The sequence below is a fragment of the Lemur catta genome, chromosome 2 (assembly GCF_020740605.2).
Source record: "Lemur catta isolate mLemCat1 chromosome 2, mLemCat1.pri, whole genome shotgun sequence".
In the NCBI taxonomy this organism is placed as follows: domain Eukaryota; kingdom Metazoa; phylum Chordata; class Mammalia; order Primates; family Lemuridae; genus Lemur; species Lemur catta.
The window spans coordinates 24,970,445-24,987,668 of NC_059129.1; the positions used below are offsets into that span (position 1 = coordinate 24,970,445).

Sequence of the window (17,224 nt, forward strand, 5' to 3'; positions counted from 1 at the left end):
ATTAGCAAATCTATCAGTATCTATAAGGAGGAAAAAACATGGTAACGTCTATAGGTATTGGAATAAAACTTGAGCGAGGGCCCGGCGCTCTTTGTGGCCGGTGATTGGTCCCGGCCAGGGGGCGTGTGCGTGAACCACCACCCTGCCGCTCTCTTTGTCCCACCAGAGAGTTGCGAAACCTCCGCAATCCTAGAGGGAACGCGGGCCGGGACGCTCTGCTCGGCGCGCGCCCCCGGGGCCGGCGAGAGGCTCAGAGGACGCCCGGGAGGCGGAGCCGGGGATCGATCCCTTTCTTCAGGTGGGGACTAGCGGAGCGGCGCCGCCCGGACAGAGCCCCGATCAGGCCCGGGAACCTGAGAGGGGAGCGCAGCCCCGGGGCTGCCGCGGGTGGAGGCGGCGCGGCGGAGTGTCGGAGGCGCCAGCAGGTTTGGGGAGAAAGAAACTAGTGGGCTGGGAGGAGTGGGGGCCGCGGGGGAGCCGCCGCGGAGATACCCCTGGCCTTCAGGGGACTTTGCCGAGCTTGCACGAGGCCCTTCGGGGCCTGTGGCACCAGCTTTTGAATACTTTCGGCGGTGTCAGGTCTTCAGCAGCGAGGAGGAACAAAGTCCGAAGGATGAACGGCTGGGTTACGCTATTGTTTGGTTTTGTTATAGGGGAAAACGAGATGAGGTGATATAAGTTTAAGGTGTTCACACCGTTGTGAAATAGCATTTTAGTTAAAATCACATCACATCAACGTTTTAAGAGTTTATTGTGCATACAAAGGAACAGCTGGTGAGCTGTTACAACGCAGCTTATAAACCATAATGAGGAAGTGCAGCGATAATTGGCTATTATAAACTTCCATTCCTTTTAGTAAAAGGAGAGCTGTGCAAGCTTTTCGTCTGTGGCTAATTGGTTCACTTTTATCATGTGGACAAGAAAAAAGCTGCAGCTTCCTTCCTGGTCAGAACAACATTTTGATGAAATCAGGATATTTTGTGTTCCGTGGCTGTGATGGTTTGGCCTAGGGATATACACAAACGTGGCCTCCGTGTGATTTTTCATTAACAAGTCTGACTTCCAAACGCACGGTCTTCACAGTAGATACTCAATAAATACCGTTTAGAGAATGAAAGAAAGGAGGCCTGTGTCCCAACCTTGGAGCCATTGATCAGGACAGTTTTTGAAGTGCCTCTTTGCTTAAGAGGGAGGGAGTCTTTTGAACAGTGTTTCCAGGGAAGGTGAACTGCGTGTGAGAGGCTTTCATTAAAATGAATTTACATAAAGATTCATCCTTAGTGAGAAAGCAAGTCTGTTATTGTTACTGCTGTCAAATCTGGTGAGTCCTTCCAGCAAATGACCAAACTAGAGGGTGTTTGAGGGACCCCAAAACACATGTAGAGGGGGCTTGTTAGTGCGTAGAGATCGCAGTGGGAGCAGGGAATACGTAGTAGTAGATTTAGAAAAACAAAGAAATAGCCTATGGTACTAACCGAAATGACCTTACTTCCTGGAGAGCTAAATGGCTAGCTAGGCTTGGGTAGGGGAATCAAGTGTGGAGATTCGTGTCTTCAGGCCAGGCTAAACTGATGGCTCCAGTGACAATGGGAAGAAAAGATAAAACCTATTTATTGTGTAGGTGAGTTTATTTGCTTGATGAGAGTAAAATGAAGTTCATTGTAGAATTAGGAAAATACAGAAAAACACATTAAAAAAATGAAAATCATCTGTATCTCATCCCTTGTGTACTCCCTGTCAACCTAAATAAGAGACAGAGGCTTTCCAAAAGAGGAAAATATTTGGGAACAGAGCATTGTATTGGGATTTCGCATGCCATAGTAAACTATGTGTGTATTAAGGGAGGCAAAGGAAAAAATAAGGAGGATTATATAATTGTTTTGAAATAATTATCCTTGGCTACAAAGATCAGTAACAAAGGTGATGCCAGTCAGAGGTTGGACAGGCAGTTGCTGGGTATATATCCTTGGAAAAGTATTTTTTGTATAAAGTTGTGATGGCCTTTGTGCAAAGTTGTGGGTTTTTCATTCTATTATGACAGTTTCTGTTATGAGTCATACAGGCTTGAAAACCCTGTCTTCATGGCCTTCCCTGGCTCTGTCAGAGTTTTTCTTTTCTTTTCTTGCTTTTTTTTATTTCTATCTCTCTTTTCTTTCTCTCTCTGTTTCTTTTTCTTTTCTTTAGATGGGATTTCACTCTATCGCCTGGCTAGAGTGTAGCAGTGGTGTCGTCATAGCTCACAGCAACCTCAAACTCCTGGGCTCAAGTGATCCTCCTGCCTCAGGCTACCAAGTACCTGGGACTACAGGCATGTGCCACCATGCCTGGCTAATTTTTTCTGTTTTTAGAAGAGCCAGGATCTTGCTCTTGCTCAGGCTGGTCTTGCTCAAGTCATCCTCCCACCTCGGCCTCCCAAAGTGCTAGGATTATAGGCGTGAGCCACTGCACCCTCCAAGTCACACCCGCCAAGTCAGGGCTATTAGTGTCCCCATCACCAGAATAGTGTTCATTGTAGCCAATAGGAAAGTTTTTACCCTTTCTCCCATCTCCCCTCCCCCATTCTTGGTTTCCAGTGACCTTTATGTTTCTTTGGCCCATGTGTGCCATCGTTTAGCTCCCAATTATTAGAGACTACATGTGATGTTTGTTTTTCCATTCCTGAGATACTTCACTTAGGATAATGGTCTCCAGTTCTATCCAAATTGCTGCAAAAGACATTTCATTCCCTTTTATGGCTGAGTAGTACTCCATGGTATGTGTGTGTGTGTGTGTGTGTGTGTGTGTATATATATATATATATACATATATATCGCATTTTCTTAATCCACTCATGAATTGATGGGTACTTAGGTTGATTCCACATCTTTGCAATTGTGAGTTGTGCTGTTTCCGGTGCAGGTATCTTTTTGATAAAATGACTTCTTTTCCTTCAGGGATATACCCAGCAGTGGAATTGCTGGATCAAATGGTAAAGTCTACATTTATTTCTCCGAGGAATCGCCATACTGTTTTCCATAGAAGTTGTACTAATTTGCAGTCCCATCAAGAGTGTATAAGGATTCCTTTTTCTGCATCCATGCCAGCATCTATTGTTTTTTGACTTTTCAATGATGGTGATTCTGATAGGGGTAAAGTGATATCTCATTGTGGTTTTAATTTGCATTTCCCTGACGATTAATGATGTTGAACATTTTTTCATATGTTTGTAGGCTATTTCTCTATTTTCTTTTGAAAAACTTCTGTTCATGTGTTTTGCCCACTTTATAATGGGGTTGTTCGTTTTTTTCTTATTTGTTTGAATTCTTTGTAGATTCTGGATATTAGCCCTTTATTGGATGTATAGTTTGCAAAATTTACTCCCCTTGTATAGGTTGTCTATTTACTCTGTTGGTTATTTCCTTTGCTGTGCAGAACCTTTTTTGTTTAATTAAGTCTCATTTGTTTTTATCATCTGTGATTTCTTTCATCAGTGTTTGGTAGTTCTCCTTCTAGAGATCTTTCACCTCCTTGGTTAAGTACATTCCTAGGTATTTTATTTTCTCTGTAGGTATTGTAAATGGTATTGAGTCCTTGATTTGACTCTCAGCTTGACTGTAATTAATATATAGAAATGTTACCTTGAGTCTGTGCAAGTCCTTGTGAGTTAGGTGTGTTTGTTGGAGAAAGCTTGGCGTGTGTTTTTTCATCCCTTCAGCCTGTCTGTGTCTTTTAAGTGGGACACCAAGACCTTCATGTTCAGTGTTAGTACTGTTATGTGGGATACTGTTCATCGTGTTGGATGATACCTTGTTTTGTTTTCCCTCGTGTGCTATTGTTTTACAAGAGCTGTGAGATTTAACTTTGGGGAGTTTTACATTGGTGGGTATTTATTGTGCTCTTCCATGTATAAGGCAGTTCTAAGTATTTCCTGTAGGGCAGGTCTAGGAGTGAGAAATTCCCTTAGTGTTTGCTTGCCTGAAAAAGTCTTTATTTCTCCAGCTTTTTTTTTTTTTTTTTTTTGAGACCGGGTCTCACTCTGTCACCTGGCCTAGAGTGCGGCGGTATCCTCATAGCTCACTGCAACCTTCTGGCTTGTAAGGTTTCTGCTGAGAACTCTGCTATTAGCCTGGTAGATTTTCCTTTGTAGGTCAGTTGTTGCTTTAATCTTCCTGCTTGTAAAATTTTCTCCTTCATTTTGACCTTGGCCAAGTTGATGACTGTGTCTTGAAGATGTCCTATTTGGTGTGAATCTTTCTAGTGTTTGATGACCATCTTGTATCTGGATATCTGAATCTGGTGATACCAGGGAAGTTTTCCTCAGTATTTCCCTTGAATAGGTTTTCCATGTACTTTGCTTTTTCTTCTCCCTCAGGGATAACTATAATTCATATATTGGTTCGCTTCACTTAGTCCCATATTTCTCTGAGTAATTATTCATTATTTATTCTTTTTTCTGCATCTTTGACTGACTGGGTTAGTTGGAGAGCCTTGTCTTTAAGCTCTGAGATTCTTTCTTCTGCTTGGTCTGGCTTGTTGTTGAAGCTTTCTGCTGTATTTTGAAATACCCTAAATGTCTCTTTCATTTCTTTCAGTTCTGTTATATCCTTTCTTTTGTTGTCTATCTCTTTAGCAACTTTTCCATTTTTTTTCACGTACTGAAATTAATTTTGGTTTCTTTGTGTTGGTTTTCAACTTTCTCTTCAATCCCATTCATCGTATTTGTCATCCATGTTCTGAATTTGTTTTCTGGCATTTTGATAATTTCCTTTTGGTTGACGTCCATTTCTGTAGATCGATTGTGATCCTTTGGGGGTGTCCAACTGTCTTGTTTTTTCATGTTGCCAGAGTTCTTTTCCTGGTTTCTTCTCATCTGAAACCTCTTTTTTGAGCTCAGGGCAGATAGGCTTGTGGTGCACCTGTTCTCCTTTGCTGGGAACTCTCCTCCTTAGTGAGAAGGAGAGGTCCCTAGATGGCGCTTTTGTGATGTATTTTGGAAGATTGACCCCGCAGTGGAGAGGTGGATGCACTGAGAGCCTGTCGTGCAGCTGTTCTGTGTTTTCCTGTTCCCCTGTGATTGTCACAGTCCAAGCTGGTGCTAGATGATCTTCATGCAGAGTGGTGGGTTGTTCCCCAGGCTGCTGTTGCAAGGCTTGGTAAGTCCCTTTCTGGTGGGGACTAGCGGAGCGGCGCCGCCCGGACAGAGCCCCGATCGGGCCCAGGAACCCAAGAGGGGGGCGCAGCCCCGGGGCTGCCGCGGGTGGGGGCGGCGTGGCGGAGTGTCGGAGGCGCCAGCAGGTTTGGGGAGAAAGAAACTAGTGGGCTGGGAGGAGTGGGGGCTGCGGGGGAGCCGCTGCGGAGAGACCCCTGGCCTTCAGGGGACTTTGCCGAGCTTGCACAAGGCCTTTCCGGGCCTGTGGCACCAGCTTTTGAATATTTTCGGCAGTGTCAGAGCTCCCTATATCAAGGGAGTTGGCCGTCATCACTGTGCTTGGCAGATACTCAACGGCAGGCAGAAGAAAAAATAGTGAAAAAAGGGAAGGCTCGGTGTGTCCTGTTTGGAGGTTTTTGGCTTGGGGAAGCTGGCTGGATTACCTAGGTGAACCAGAAGGGGGGCATCCTGTGTGATTGACAGGGGAGCATATTTGACTTTGTCCTGTTGGTTCTAAGTAGAAGGGGGCTGGAGGGCAAAAATTTGGGTGAAGCTGGCAGTTACTGACCAAGTCCTCATTTGGGGCCCATGGCTGCAGAGGCCGTGGTTTGGCTTCCAGAGCTGGTGGCTGCAGGTTGTAGATCAGAGTTCTATTTTTATGTGTGGTCTCCTGTTGTCCCTTGTGTATGTGGTCTCTCAGTGAGGTGCTGCAGGACATGCTCTGGGGAGGAGGGGTGGGGAGGATAGCGCCACAGGTTCCCAAGGTAAAGCTTTAGAAATTCCTAGAAGACTATTGTAGTGGCTCATTCATTTCATCACATGTTCCAACACGAGACAGAGTGACTTTGTATTAAGTAAGTTTTGCCTGTGGGCCCCACTGGAACTCCTGGTCCCCGGTCTGCCCAGTGAGAGGGCTTCAGTGAGGGCTGGCCTTACCGGTTATCTTTTTCTTCCTCTAGCCCAGCCCGGCAGCCTGGATCCTACCCCTTGCCAAAGACCGGGCCATGGAAGCTGTGTTCCCGACAGCCAGGTGGAAGGTGAGCTGTGGTTCCTCCTCTGCTTCTCAGTATACTCACTGCTGCTGAACAACTCGTTTGCTCAGGTTGAGCCACCTTTATCAGTTGGGGGAATTTTCCTTCTTAGAACGTGTGATGTAAAGAGCTTAAACTCCGGAGTCAGGTAGGTTCAAGTCCAGGCTCTAGTTTCCATGTGTTCCCTTGAGTGGGTTACATGAGCACTCCGGCTACCATTACCTTGTCTGTAAAATGGGATCATGAGAGTGCCTGACACCAGGAGCTGTGAGGATTAAATGAAATGCAGCATGTGCAGCCCTTTCCATAGAGTCTAGTTGCATTTCGGCATGCTGTAATTTGGAGCTATCACCGCCATAGTTGCTCATTTTGTGTCAGTGAGCATTACTGTGTACCTGCCACTGTATTCTCCAGGTACTGTCTTAGGGGCTGGGAGATGGACTCTTACCTGAAGGAGATTACAGTCTGATTGGGGAAGGGGATATGTAAAGAACTTCTTATAATACAGGGGACAATGGAAGGTCAGTTATTGAATTTGTAGCATTAAGGAGGGTGATTAGAAGAGGCTGAGTTTGACAGGAAGGTGAGAGGTTAGGAAGCCGTAGCAGCAGCTGTTGTGAGAGACAGTTGGGGACAGGCTGGGGTTGGGCTGCAGCAGCTTGCCAGTGCTGCTCCCGGGAGGCCACGTGCTCTGGGGCAACATGAAGCTCCACCACCTTTCCCTGACAGCCAGAGAGTCTGCTGGCGGGAAGAGCCAGTGATCTTCCATTCCACCCTCCTGTGCATCCTGTACTCTCCACCCACCCATGTTGTAAGACTCAACTCCAAAATCATCTCCTCTGTGCAGCCTTCTCTGCCGTCCCCTTCCCTGTGTTCCTGAATAGGTGGTCTCTGGGGGGCTTAGAAGAACAGCTTCTAAGAAAAGGTGGAGGTATAAGCTGGACGGTGGGGTGTGGAGTGGTTGGGAGGTGAGTGTGTGGTGTTCTTTCCAGAGGTGGGTCCATAACGGAAGGAAAGAGGGTGGGAACGAGGAGAAGTAAGGGGCAGGGACATCGTTACAAAGATAGGAGAGATTTTAGCATTTTTCCTGGCTAAGAAGGAGCCCATGGACAGGGGAATGAGGGTACAGATACAGACAAAGAAGAGTCATCGTAGTTGGAGTAAGATCCTGGAGGAGATGGAGAAAATGGAGTCGGAGGCAGAGGAAGAGCGATTTCTAGGAGAAGGGGACCTTCTTCCTCTAAGGGAGGAGACAAAAGGGATGGGTAAACATTTGTGTATTGTCTAGGGGAGTGTGGTGGGAGAGGAGAGGAGTTGAAGAGTGTGTGCTACCTAAGACTCTGGAGGCCCCATTCATAGAGATTTGATGGAAATGAGGTCCTCTAGAATTGAGCAGTGCACAACCTGAGTAGCAGTATTCTGTGGCCTCAGCAGGAGCTGTAGCCTTTGTTCATTTTATTACTGGCATATAGCATGAAGGCTAGCAACTTATGGTGCTCAGTAAATGTTTATTGAAGGAAAGAGAATGATGAAGGTGTAGAATACCAGTGTGAGGACTGTAAGAGAAAGAATTTTTGAGGAACCTGCAGGGCTCCGTTACAAATGTGTAGAGATGACTGTTTGGCAGATGAAGCCATTTGATTCCCCAGTGCTTGTTAACCTTGATATAGGTGCAGGGAATGCAGATGGTTGACTAGGGCAGCTGGAGGACACTGCAGGACAGCTCTGGCAAAGGAGGGACGTTCAGGACAGTGATGAGAAACGGACTGAAACCGAAGCTGTAGAACTCAGGTTTGATGGGGGGAAAGAAAGGGTGTATAGGTTGAGAAATTCACGTGTCTGTTCATAGGGGAGCTAAGTGAAGCTTCTCAGGACGGGGGTGGGAATTTCCATTCCTGATCACTTATTCATAGAGAATATTTGCTCTTTGCCTGCACATGTCCTCTGTGAACCCACGTGGTGTCTTGTGAGAGCAGGCAGTGTGGTGGACAGCCCTTGGGCCTCTCTGCTCCAGGGGCTGCTGTGTCCTGGGAGTGAGGATGAGGCACCTTCTAGCATAAGCCCACAGGAGTGGACTGCACAGTTAATTGCAGATGTAAACTCCTACCACGTGCACTGTGCTGAGACGTCTGTTTACCCGCTCTGGTTGTGCCCTCCACTCCTGCACTTTGGTCTGTGTCATTTATATTCACCAGTGATGGGCTCCCTTGACTTCTGGCTCCTGGTTGGCCCTTGGCAATGGGACGGAGGGATCAGAGGATGGGGGCAGGGGGCCAGGGGCCTGGAGGAAATTGAGGTTGGGTGTCTGTTCCCACAGCTCCCTCCCTGGCAGGCAGTAGCATGGGGGTAGCCGCATCCTCTACAGCCCTAGCTCTAGTCCTGCTCCTGCTCCAACAGCTTTCTGGATTCCAACCCCCGGTCCCTATCCCACCCCTGCACACCTGGTGGGTGATGCTTCCCCAGGACAGCCAGCACCTGCTGCCTCCATATTCCTTGTTGACATCCATGGAGCCTGTGCATCCCCTTGTAAATAGCCGGCATAATAATCTGTCCGCAGTGACCTTGTCTGTTTCCTGAGGGAACCTGGGGCAGAAGAAGTAGATTATTGGTGCGATTGTATGAAACAGGGGTCAGCAAGCTGCCCTGGACCTGCTGGCGAAGTTTTATTGGAACACAGCCATGCCCATTCACTTACCTAATGAGTATGGCTGCTTTTGTGCTACAACAGCAGACTTGAGGAGTTGCAGCAGAGACCAAATGGCCTGAAAAGCCCAAAATCTTTACCATCTGGCCCTGTGGCGGACAAGTGTGTTGACCCTGTGGAATGGAAAACACAACATGTCTGGGCTCAGGGCCAGCAGGCCTGAGTGGAGCCCTGTATCTATTCCTTATGAATTGAGTGGCCTTGGCCGGGCCACTGTACCCAAACCTCAGTTTCCTCACTTGTGGAATAAAAATCATCACTCACAAGTTATTGTGAGAATTGCAGTTACAATTATCAGCCAATTTTTCAGGAGTTGCTATCATTTGAGGATGTGGCGATGTACTTCACCAGAGAGGAGTGGGGCCACCTTGACTGGGCTCAAAAGGACCTCTACAGAGATGTGATGCTGGAGAACTACAGGAACATGATCTTGTTGGGTAATGACTCGGCTTGAAGACAGGGCTTTGTCTGTGTGTTCTGAGTGTTTGCACAAGTCCTTAGTCCCTTATCTGCATTTCCAGAATCAGAAAAGGCTGTGAAAGCCAGGAGCTTTTTCATAACTCACTTGGCTACAAACCCTGACCTGAAGTCACCTGCCAGTGAAACCTGATTTCATCCCATAGGAAACAATTTATTGTCCTTATTTTTCCACCTTAGTGTGCATATGTATGTACCTAGCCTCAGAAATACAGTGCGTGTGATTATGGGCTCAGCTCCAAACCCTATAGGGGATGGTACATTCTATGAAATATATACACCAAGTCACCTTTCTGAAGTCTGGAAAAATTCTGAGTCCTGAAACACATCTGGCCCCAAGGGGTTTCAGATAAGGGATTGGGGACACTGAATAGTTGTGTTTTGTGTTAGGGGTCAGAAGCACTTACTCTGTTTTCCACTCCCACCCCATCTTCCACATCTTTAAGACCTCTAGGAGTTGAAAAGATTATGGGCCATTTAGGTTCCAAAGGCTCACTTCTCATGCTTTTGAAAGTCTTTTTCTTTCTTCTCTCTGGAAATGGGTAACTTCCTGTTTGCAAGACTAGCAAGTGCCCAGAAAATGATTTTAAACTGACTTCATTTCTGAACCTTCACTGTTTCCATCTTTCTAGGAGCTTCCTTTGTCTTAGTCTGCTGCAGAGTTTCCCATTGTGGGAGTTGTTTCATTAAATATTAATAGATTTCTTTCTGGGGCTCCATGTTTGATCTCCACACTGACACTCTTGGCAGAGTCTTGATCATCTGTTGTGTGATCATCCACTCACTTCTAGATTTTTTTTAATGTTAATTTTCCTTTTATAAGCATTACAAAATGCTCAAGTGTCCTCAGGACATGAAAAAATAAATTAAAAGTATCATAAGAGCATTCTTGAATACATGGAAGGTATGGAAAACTATGAATGGAAGGGGGAAATGTTCAGGGGTACCACTGTTAATATTCTGGATATTTCCTTCCAGTCTTTTTTTCCCCCTATGCTTTTACAAAAGTAGCTGAGCATAGTCTGTGTAATTCTGTTATTTGCTTTAAACTTAACATTATTGCATCAGCATTTTCCCACAGATAAAGTAAATGATCATAATATAACTCCATTGTATGATCCATAATATTATTTCATTGTTTTCTCATTGGGGGACATTCAGCTTGGCTTCGTTTTTGTTTGTTGGTTTGTTTATCATTTGCTATATTACAATGTTCCAGTGGGTGTTTCTGACTGTAAATATTTATATGAATTTCTGATTATTTCCCAAGATGTATTTCCAAAACTGGAATTTTGGATTTAAAGGGTACGGCAGTTTAATCTTTATGGATTATTAAGTGATTTTTTTTTAACAAAATTTGTGCTATTTTGGATATCAAATAGTAGCATTTGAGAGTGCTTCTTTTACTATATCACTGCACTCCTTTAGAAATGTTACTAGTGCTAAAAGTAGTAATGCTCGTTATAGAAATTTTGGAAAATATTATCAGTGAATAGTTAATAAAAGTCACCCAGAGGACCACTGCCCAGGAATATCTCCTGTTTACATTTTGGTTTACTTTTTCCTAATCACCTCTGTGTCTCCTTACTTATAGGTTGAGCATCCCTTATCCAAAATGCTTGGGACCAGAGTGTTTTGATTTTGGATTTTCTTAGATTTTAGATTCTTTTAGATTTTGGAATATTTGGATATATGTAATGAGATAACTTGGGGATCTGACCCAAGTCTGAACAACAAATTCATTTATGTTTCATATATACTTTTAAACACTTAGCTTGGAAGTAACTGTTTTTCCTTTGGGGATGCTGAATCAACTGTGTGTTGTACACCTGCATTTTGACTGCAGGTGACCATATGAGGTCAGATATGGAACTTTCCAAATGCGGTGTCATGTCAGTGCTCAAAAGCTTTTAGTTTTTGGAACATTACAGATTTCAGAATTTTGGATTAGGGATGCTCAAACTGTATTTACTAACTTATACACACATACATATATATACACATAGTTTTTGAAAAAATTTCAATCATGCTATCCATGAGTTTTGTAGTCTGCTTTAAAATATACAGGGAGCATTTTCCTATTTTGATAAATATTTGAACACAATGATTTTTATTATCTACCTAATACTTAAGCCTTCATCGTATTAATGTGCCACATTTGATTTCCTCATTCCCTATTGACATTGTGTTTACTTCCAGTTTTACGCTGTTAGGACACTGTGCTGAACATCTCTGATATGTTCGTCTTTGTCCCAATTGTTCCTTAGGCTGTATTTCCAAGAGTGAAATGACCATATCCAAGGGTATGAACATTGTTCAGGCTTTCAGTAAAGATTGCCAAATAACTACAAAGACTGTGTCGATTTCTGTTCTCACCTGCCCTTTTGATTATTGCCCTTATCTCTGCTTGCCCCTGAGCCCTGGGACATCTCCCTGTAACTCACTAACAGCCACATCCCATTTACTTCCGCCTGAGTAGGATTTCAGTGTCCCAAACCTGAGGTGATCTGTCAGCTGGAGCAGTGGGACGAGCCCTGGATCCCGGATCTGCCGAGAGCTGGGAATAGGAAGGCTTCCAGTAGTGCTTGCCCAGGTGGGTGAGGAAGAGACCCAGGCAGGTGGAGTCAGGAAGAGGAAGGGCAGTCATGTTCACGGAGTCCTGCTGTGGGCCAGATACTGAGCCAGGGGTTGGGCTTGTGTGATCCCATTCTTCATCCCTGCTGCCTTGTGAGGGTGGGAGGAAGATCAGCACCCCCCTTCCCTGAGGAAGCAACTGAAAGACGAAGACATCTCTCACACGGTTAGGAGTGGACAGTGGGATTGGACTTCACACCTGCGAAGCTCATCCTCTCTCTCCTGCAGGATAAAGTGCTTCTGAGGCAGCTGTTCTCGTGTTTTCCAAGTGACAGCTCTGAGGCCACCTAGATGCTCCTTTGTTCTTCCCTCTTTACTTATCCTTTCTCTCTGCTGTCTCTTCTTCCCTTGCTTCATTTTGCTTTTCATTTTCCCTCAGTATTTCTTGACACATCTACATTTTCGTACTTACTATGTCCTGATGCTGCTTCAAGTGTTTTTCACATCCCTCTCCTCTAAGTTTTCTCAACCTGGACACTAGTGACATTGTGGGCTGATTGATTCCTGGGGGTGGGGGATCTGTCCTTTGCATTGTGAGATGTTTAGCAGCATCCCTGGCCTTCAACCACTCGATGCCAGTAGAAACCCCCAGTTGTGACAACCGAACATGTCTCCAGATACTGTCAAAACCTCAGGGGACAAAATCATGCCTGGTTGACACCCATTGAGCTAGTCAGTTGGCTTTGGCTCTACCTCCTTCTGGTTCTTTTTCTGTTCTATCCTATACTTTCTTCATTTTTAAGGCCTTGTTTCACCCAGAAATATTAAAAACATGCATCTTAGGCCGGGCGCGGTGGCTCACGCCTATAATCCTAGCCCTCTGGGAGGCCGAGGCGGGTGGATCGCTCGAGGTCAGGAGTTCGAGACCAGCCTGAGCAAGACCCTGTCTCTACTAAAAATAGAAATTATCTGGACAACTAAAAATATATATAGAAAAAATTAGCTGGGCATGGTGGCGCATGCCTGTAGTCCCAGCTACTCAAGAGGCTGAGGCAGTAGGATTGCTTAAGCCCAGGAGTTTGAGGTTGCTGTGAGCTAGGCTGACGCCACGGCACTCACTCTAGCCCGGGCAACAAAGTGAGACTCTGTCTCAAAAAAAAAAAACAACAACAAAAAAAACATGCATCTTAGAGCATAAGATGCTACCTCTCCAACATTTATGTGACCCACCTGAGTACCTAGAGTAAGTTGTTTTTTCAATAATGGTGATGGGTTTGTTCTCTCACTTTGTATGCCACATACTCTCGTTCATTTTCCGTGGGTTTGTTGACGCCAAGAGCTCTTTTTATTATGATAGTGGACAGTCGTCCGAAATTGAGAATTGGGGCCTCTTGCGTCTGAGGATGTAAACAAGTGAGCACTTCTTAGCTTCATTTGATTATCTTATATCCTAACAGTAGGTGCTTTTCCTTTTTTCCTCTGCAGTGAACAGGTCATTTACATCTTTTCTTGCTATTTGTAAGGTTCTGAAGCCAGGTATGAGATGACAATATTAACTCCAAAGCAGAAAGTTTCCGAAGATTTAGAGTCATGTGAGATGTCAGTGGTGATGCAGGAAACGGCCAAGAAACTTTCAGAAAAGTTGCACAAATGTAAAGAAGTTGTGGACAGTTGCAGGCTTGCCCTTCCTACCGGTGGTGTTGACTACAACAAGGGCTTCCTTCAAAACCTTGACCTTCTTCAAGATCAGAATGCTCAAGTAGGGTGGAAGCAGGGCAGATATGATGGTGATGGGAAACGCTTCGATCAAAGATCTTTGCTCTTGAGGCACGAGCAAATTTTTACAAGAGCAAAATCTTATGAATGCAGTGAATGTGGAAAAGTCATTAGGCGTAAGGCGTGGTTTGATCAACATCAAAGAATTCACTTTTTCGAGAATCCCTTTGAGTGTAACGTGTGTGGGCAAGCCTTCAAACAGCGATCAGCTCTTATCGTCCATAAGCAGTGTCACCTGCAAAGCAAGCCGTATAAATGTCCTGACTGTGGAAAGTGTTTCCGTCAGCTCGCGTATCTTGTTGAACATAGGCGGATTCATACCAAAGAAAAACCCTACAAATGTAGTGAATGTGAAAAAACATTTAGTCAGAATTCAACCCTTATTCGACATCAGTTAATCCATAGTGGAGAAAAACCCCACGAATGCCTTGAGTGTGGAAAAGCCTTTGGTCGGCATTCAACGCTTATGTGCCATCAACAAATTCACAGTAAACCGAACACCCATAAATGCAGTGAATGTGGACAGTCCTTTGGCCGGAATATGGATCTCATTCAGCATCAAAGAACCCACACAAAGGAGGAATTCTTTCAATGTGGAGAATGTGGAAAAACTTTTAGTTTTAAGAGGAATCTTTTTCGACATCAGGTTATTCATACTGGAAGCAGACCCTTTAGATGTGACATATGTGGAAAATCTTTCAAGTGGCACACAAGCTTTATTAAGCATCAGAGCACTCACAAAGGACAGATGTCTACATGATATTAGCTGGAACTGATACCATTTAAAGACTAGGACTTACCATGTACTGCAAGTGTGTATAACTTGATTGTTTCATGAAATGCAATAAACAGAAATGAAATGGTTTTTCTTTGGGGACCCTCTTTTTGTAGCCAAAGTTCTGCTGTAGCCAAGAATTACTTAATAGAAAATGTTAATAGGCTGTTGTGTCTGCTCTCTCTGGAACCCTCCATACCCTCGTTCTCCCCAGTCTAGTTAAGGTAGAAGGGAGGCATAGAAGCTTTACCTTGTAGTCCTCCAGGCTGGCGACCATTTCATGCATTGTGAACAACTTAAGAATGCCTTTCCTGGGTTTCATAGAAAAATGACCTGCTAATGCATAGACTTAAGACAAACAAACTAAGGGCTACTCGCTAGTAAGTGGTGGAGGAAGAATTGCTAAAATTTATCCATAAAGTAAAATTAATGTGCTAGTAGATTCTAGTAAGAGTCCAAGTCAGTGTTTGTAGCACTCTGTGGGTGCCCTGCCCATGTCCCTCCGGCCTTACCCCTTCCTGTAGGTTTCATCTGCCTTGCAGTGTCTGTACCTCTTGGCCTGTCGGGTAGTAACACTTCCTGGGAGCAGCTCTCAACCAGCCAGTGATTGGAATTTTTTTTTTTTTTTTTTTTGAGACAGAGTCTCACTCTCTTGCCTGGGCTAGAGTGCCATGGCATCAGCCTAGCTCACAGCAACCTCAAACTCCTAGGCTCAAGCCATCCTCCTGCCTCAGCCTCCCGGCTAGCTGGGACTACAGGCACATGCCACCATGCCTGGCTAATTTTTTCTATTTTTAGTTGTTTGGCTAATTTCTGTTCTATTTTTAGTAGAGACGGGGTCTCGTTCTTGCTCAGGCTGGTCTCGAACTCCTGAGCTCAAGCAATCCTCCTGCCTTGGCCTCCCAGAGTGCTAGGATTACAGTTGTGAGTCACCACGCCCGGCTGGATCTTAGATTTCTAGCCTCCAGAACTGTGAGAAAATACATGTCTGTTGTTCAAGTCCCCAGTGTACAGTATTTTGTTATATTAGCATGAACAGACATGAGACACCCTTTACAATCTAGGGGTCAGAGATGGCATATGCACATTCATTGTATGTAACAGTTTGCATGGTAAGCCTAAAGGTAGTGTTGGCTATGGTCTGAATGTTAGTGTCCCCACCCCCAAATTCATATGTTGGAACCTAATACCCAATGTGATAGTATTAGGAGATGGGCCTTTGGAAAGTGATTCACCTTCAGGAATGGTAGTAGTGACCTTATAGAAGAGGCTGTAGTGAGTTCCCTTGTCCTCCATGTGAGGACACAGCATCCTTGAGGCAGAGAGCCAGCCCTCACCAGACATGGAATCTCCTAGTACCTTGATCTTGGACTTCCCAGCCTCCAGAACTGTAAGCAATAAACTTGTTTTTTTATAACTTACCAAGTCTAAGGTATTTTGTTGTAGCAGCCCTATTGGAGTAAGACAGTGCAATAGTTCAGCAAATATTTTGGGGTAGAATGATTGAGAAGCAGTATTTTATAACTGTTTTATGAGTGGAGTTTTTCCTTTGTTGATTTGGTGGTTTAGGGGCTGGGGAATGGGGAATCCAAGCAGAGGGAGCACTTTGACCAAAGGTATATTCCACATGGAGATGTGAAAAATTCATATAGTACATAGGCAACAGTAAACGTCTGTAGCAGAGGTAGAAGAGGAAGAGAAAGATAGGGGGAAACTAAAAATGCAGAGAAGACAGGGCATTGTATGTTTGTGGAGTTCTTATAATAAAAGAACTAGGATCAGTGCCCTGTGCCAGGTTATATTAATATATATGACTGTCACTGATTAGGTATATGACCTTAGGCAAATAACCCTGGTATGCTTGGGGAAAACACTGGGATCCTTTACAAGGTTTTTATCTCCTTGGGTTCCTACATGAGAAATGCTATAAAATAATAGAGCTAAGAACTGGAGGCACAGAAACAAAATTATATAACTACCAGGTCCCAGTCTTCTTTTCCAAAATGATATAGCTCCTGGCCTGCTGGAGCTGAAACCATGGACACATCTGCTCACCCTCAGCCCAGTGCTCTCGATACCATCTCAGTTAAAAGTTCTCAGCAGGACACCCTAAAGCCTCAATGCACCTACCCAGCCTTCTCACAATTCCCTTCTGCTGGCTATAAGGACAGTCACAGGCAAGAACATGTACCACTATTCTACCATGTCTGAGGTCAGAGGGGGTGAGTTCTGGAAGGCAATGGAGTTGGTTTTTGTTTTTGTACATTTAGGGAAAAAGTTAATACTAGGCAAGGAAAGCAAATAGGAATGTGTACTTACAGCCATAGAATAGTTCCCTCACTGAGAAATTCTACTTCTGGGTGTCTAGCCTTAGATTCTGGGGAACAATCTAAATTATGCTAAAATTGCATTCATTAAGATATTCACTACAGCATTGTGTACAATAAAAAATTAGAAATATCCAATAAAAGGAATGTAATTACATTCACTTGATGGAGAATGATGTGGCTATTAGGAGTAGAGTATGAAGACCTTATGTTAGATCCTTAAAACAATGTTAAATTTAATGATATAAATGCACTGATTTTTATTATTTAAAAATATGTGGCATGTAGAACTTTGGAGTAAAAATTAAAAAGCAAAAAAAAAAAAAAAAAAAAAACCACAAAAAACATGGAAAAAACCCAGAACTATCCAATAATGCCAATAACAAGTAGATGAAGGTGTAGGGATTGAGTAATTTTTTCCTTCTATCATTC

The 17,224-nt window shown here is 44.3% G+C and overlaps 1 protein-coding gene across 2 annotated transcripts; it reads left to right on the forward strand.

The window, feature by feature from the left end:
- Positions 1-214: 214 nt before the first annotated feature.
- ZNF789 (zinc finger protein 789) lies at positions 215-14,555 on the forward strand. Of its 2 annotated transcripts, none has more exons than XM_045541352.1 (5): positions 215-298; positions 6,088-6,165; positions 9,174-9,300; positions 11,820-11,933; positions 13,438-14,555. In XM_045541352.1, the coding sequence occupies exons 2-5, from the start codon at positions 6,133-6,135 to the stop codon at positions 14,448-14,450; spliced, it is 1,287 nt and encodes a 428-aa protein (XP_045397308.1). In that variant the 5' UTR covers positions 215-298; positions 6,088-6,132; the 3' UTR covers positions 14,451-14,555. The 2 variants fall into 2 exon arrangements, with proteins under 2 accessions (XP_045397308.1, XP_045397309.1); XM_045541353.1 differs by having other exon boundaries at positions 296-425.
- The last annotated feature ends 2,669 nt before the right edge of the window (positions 14,556-17,224 follow it).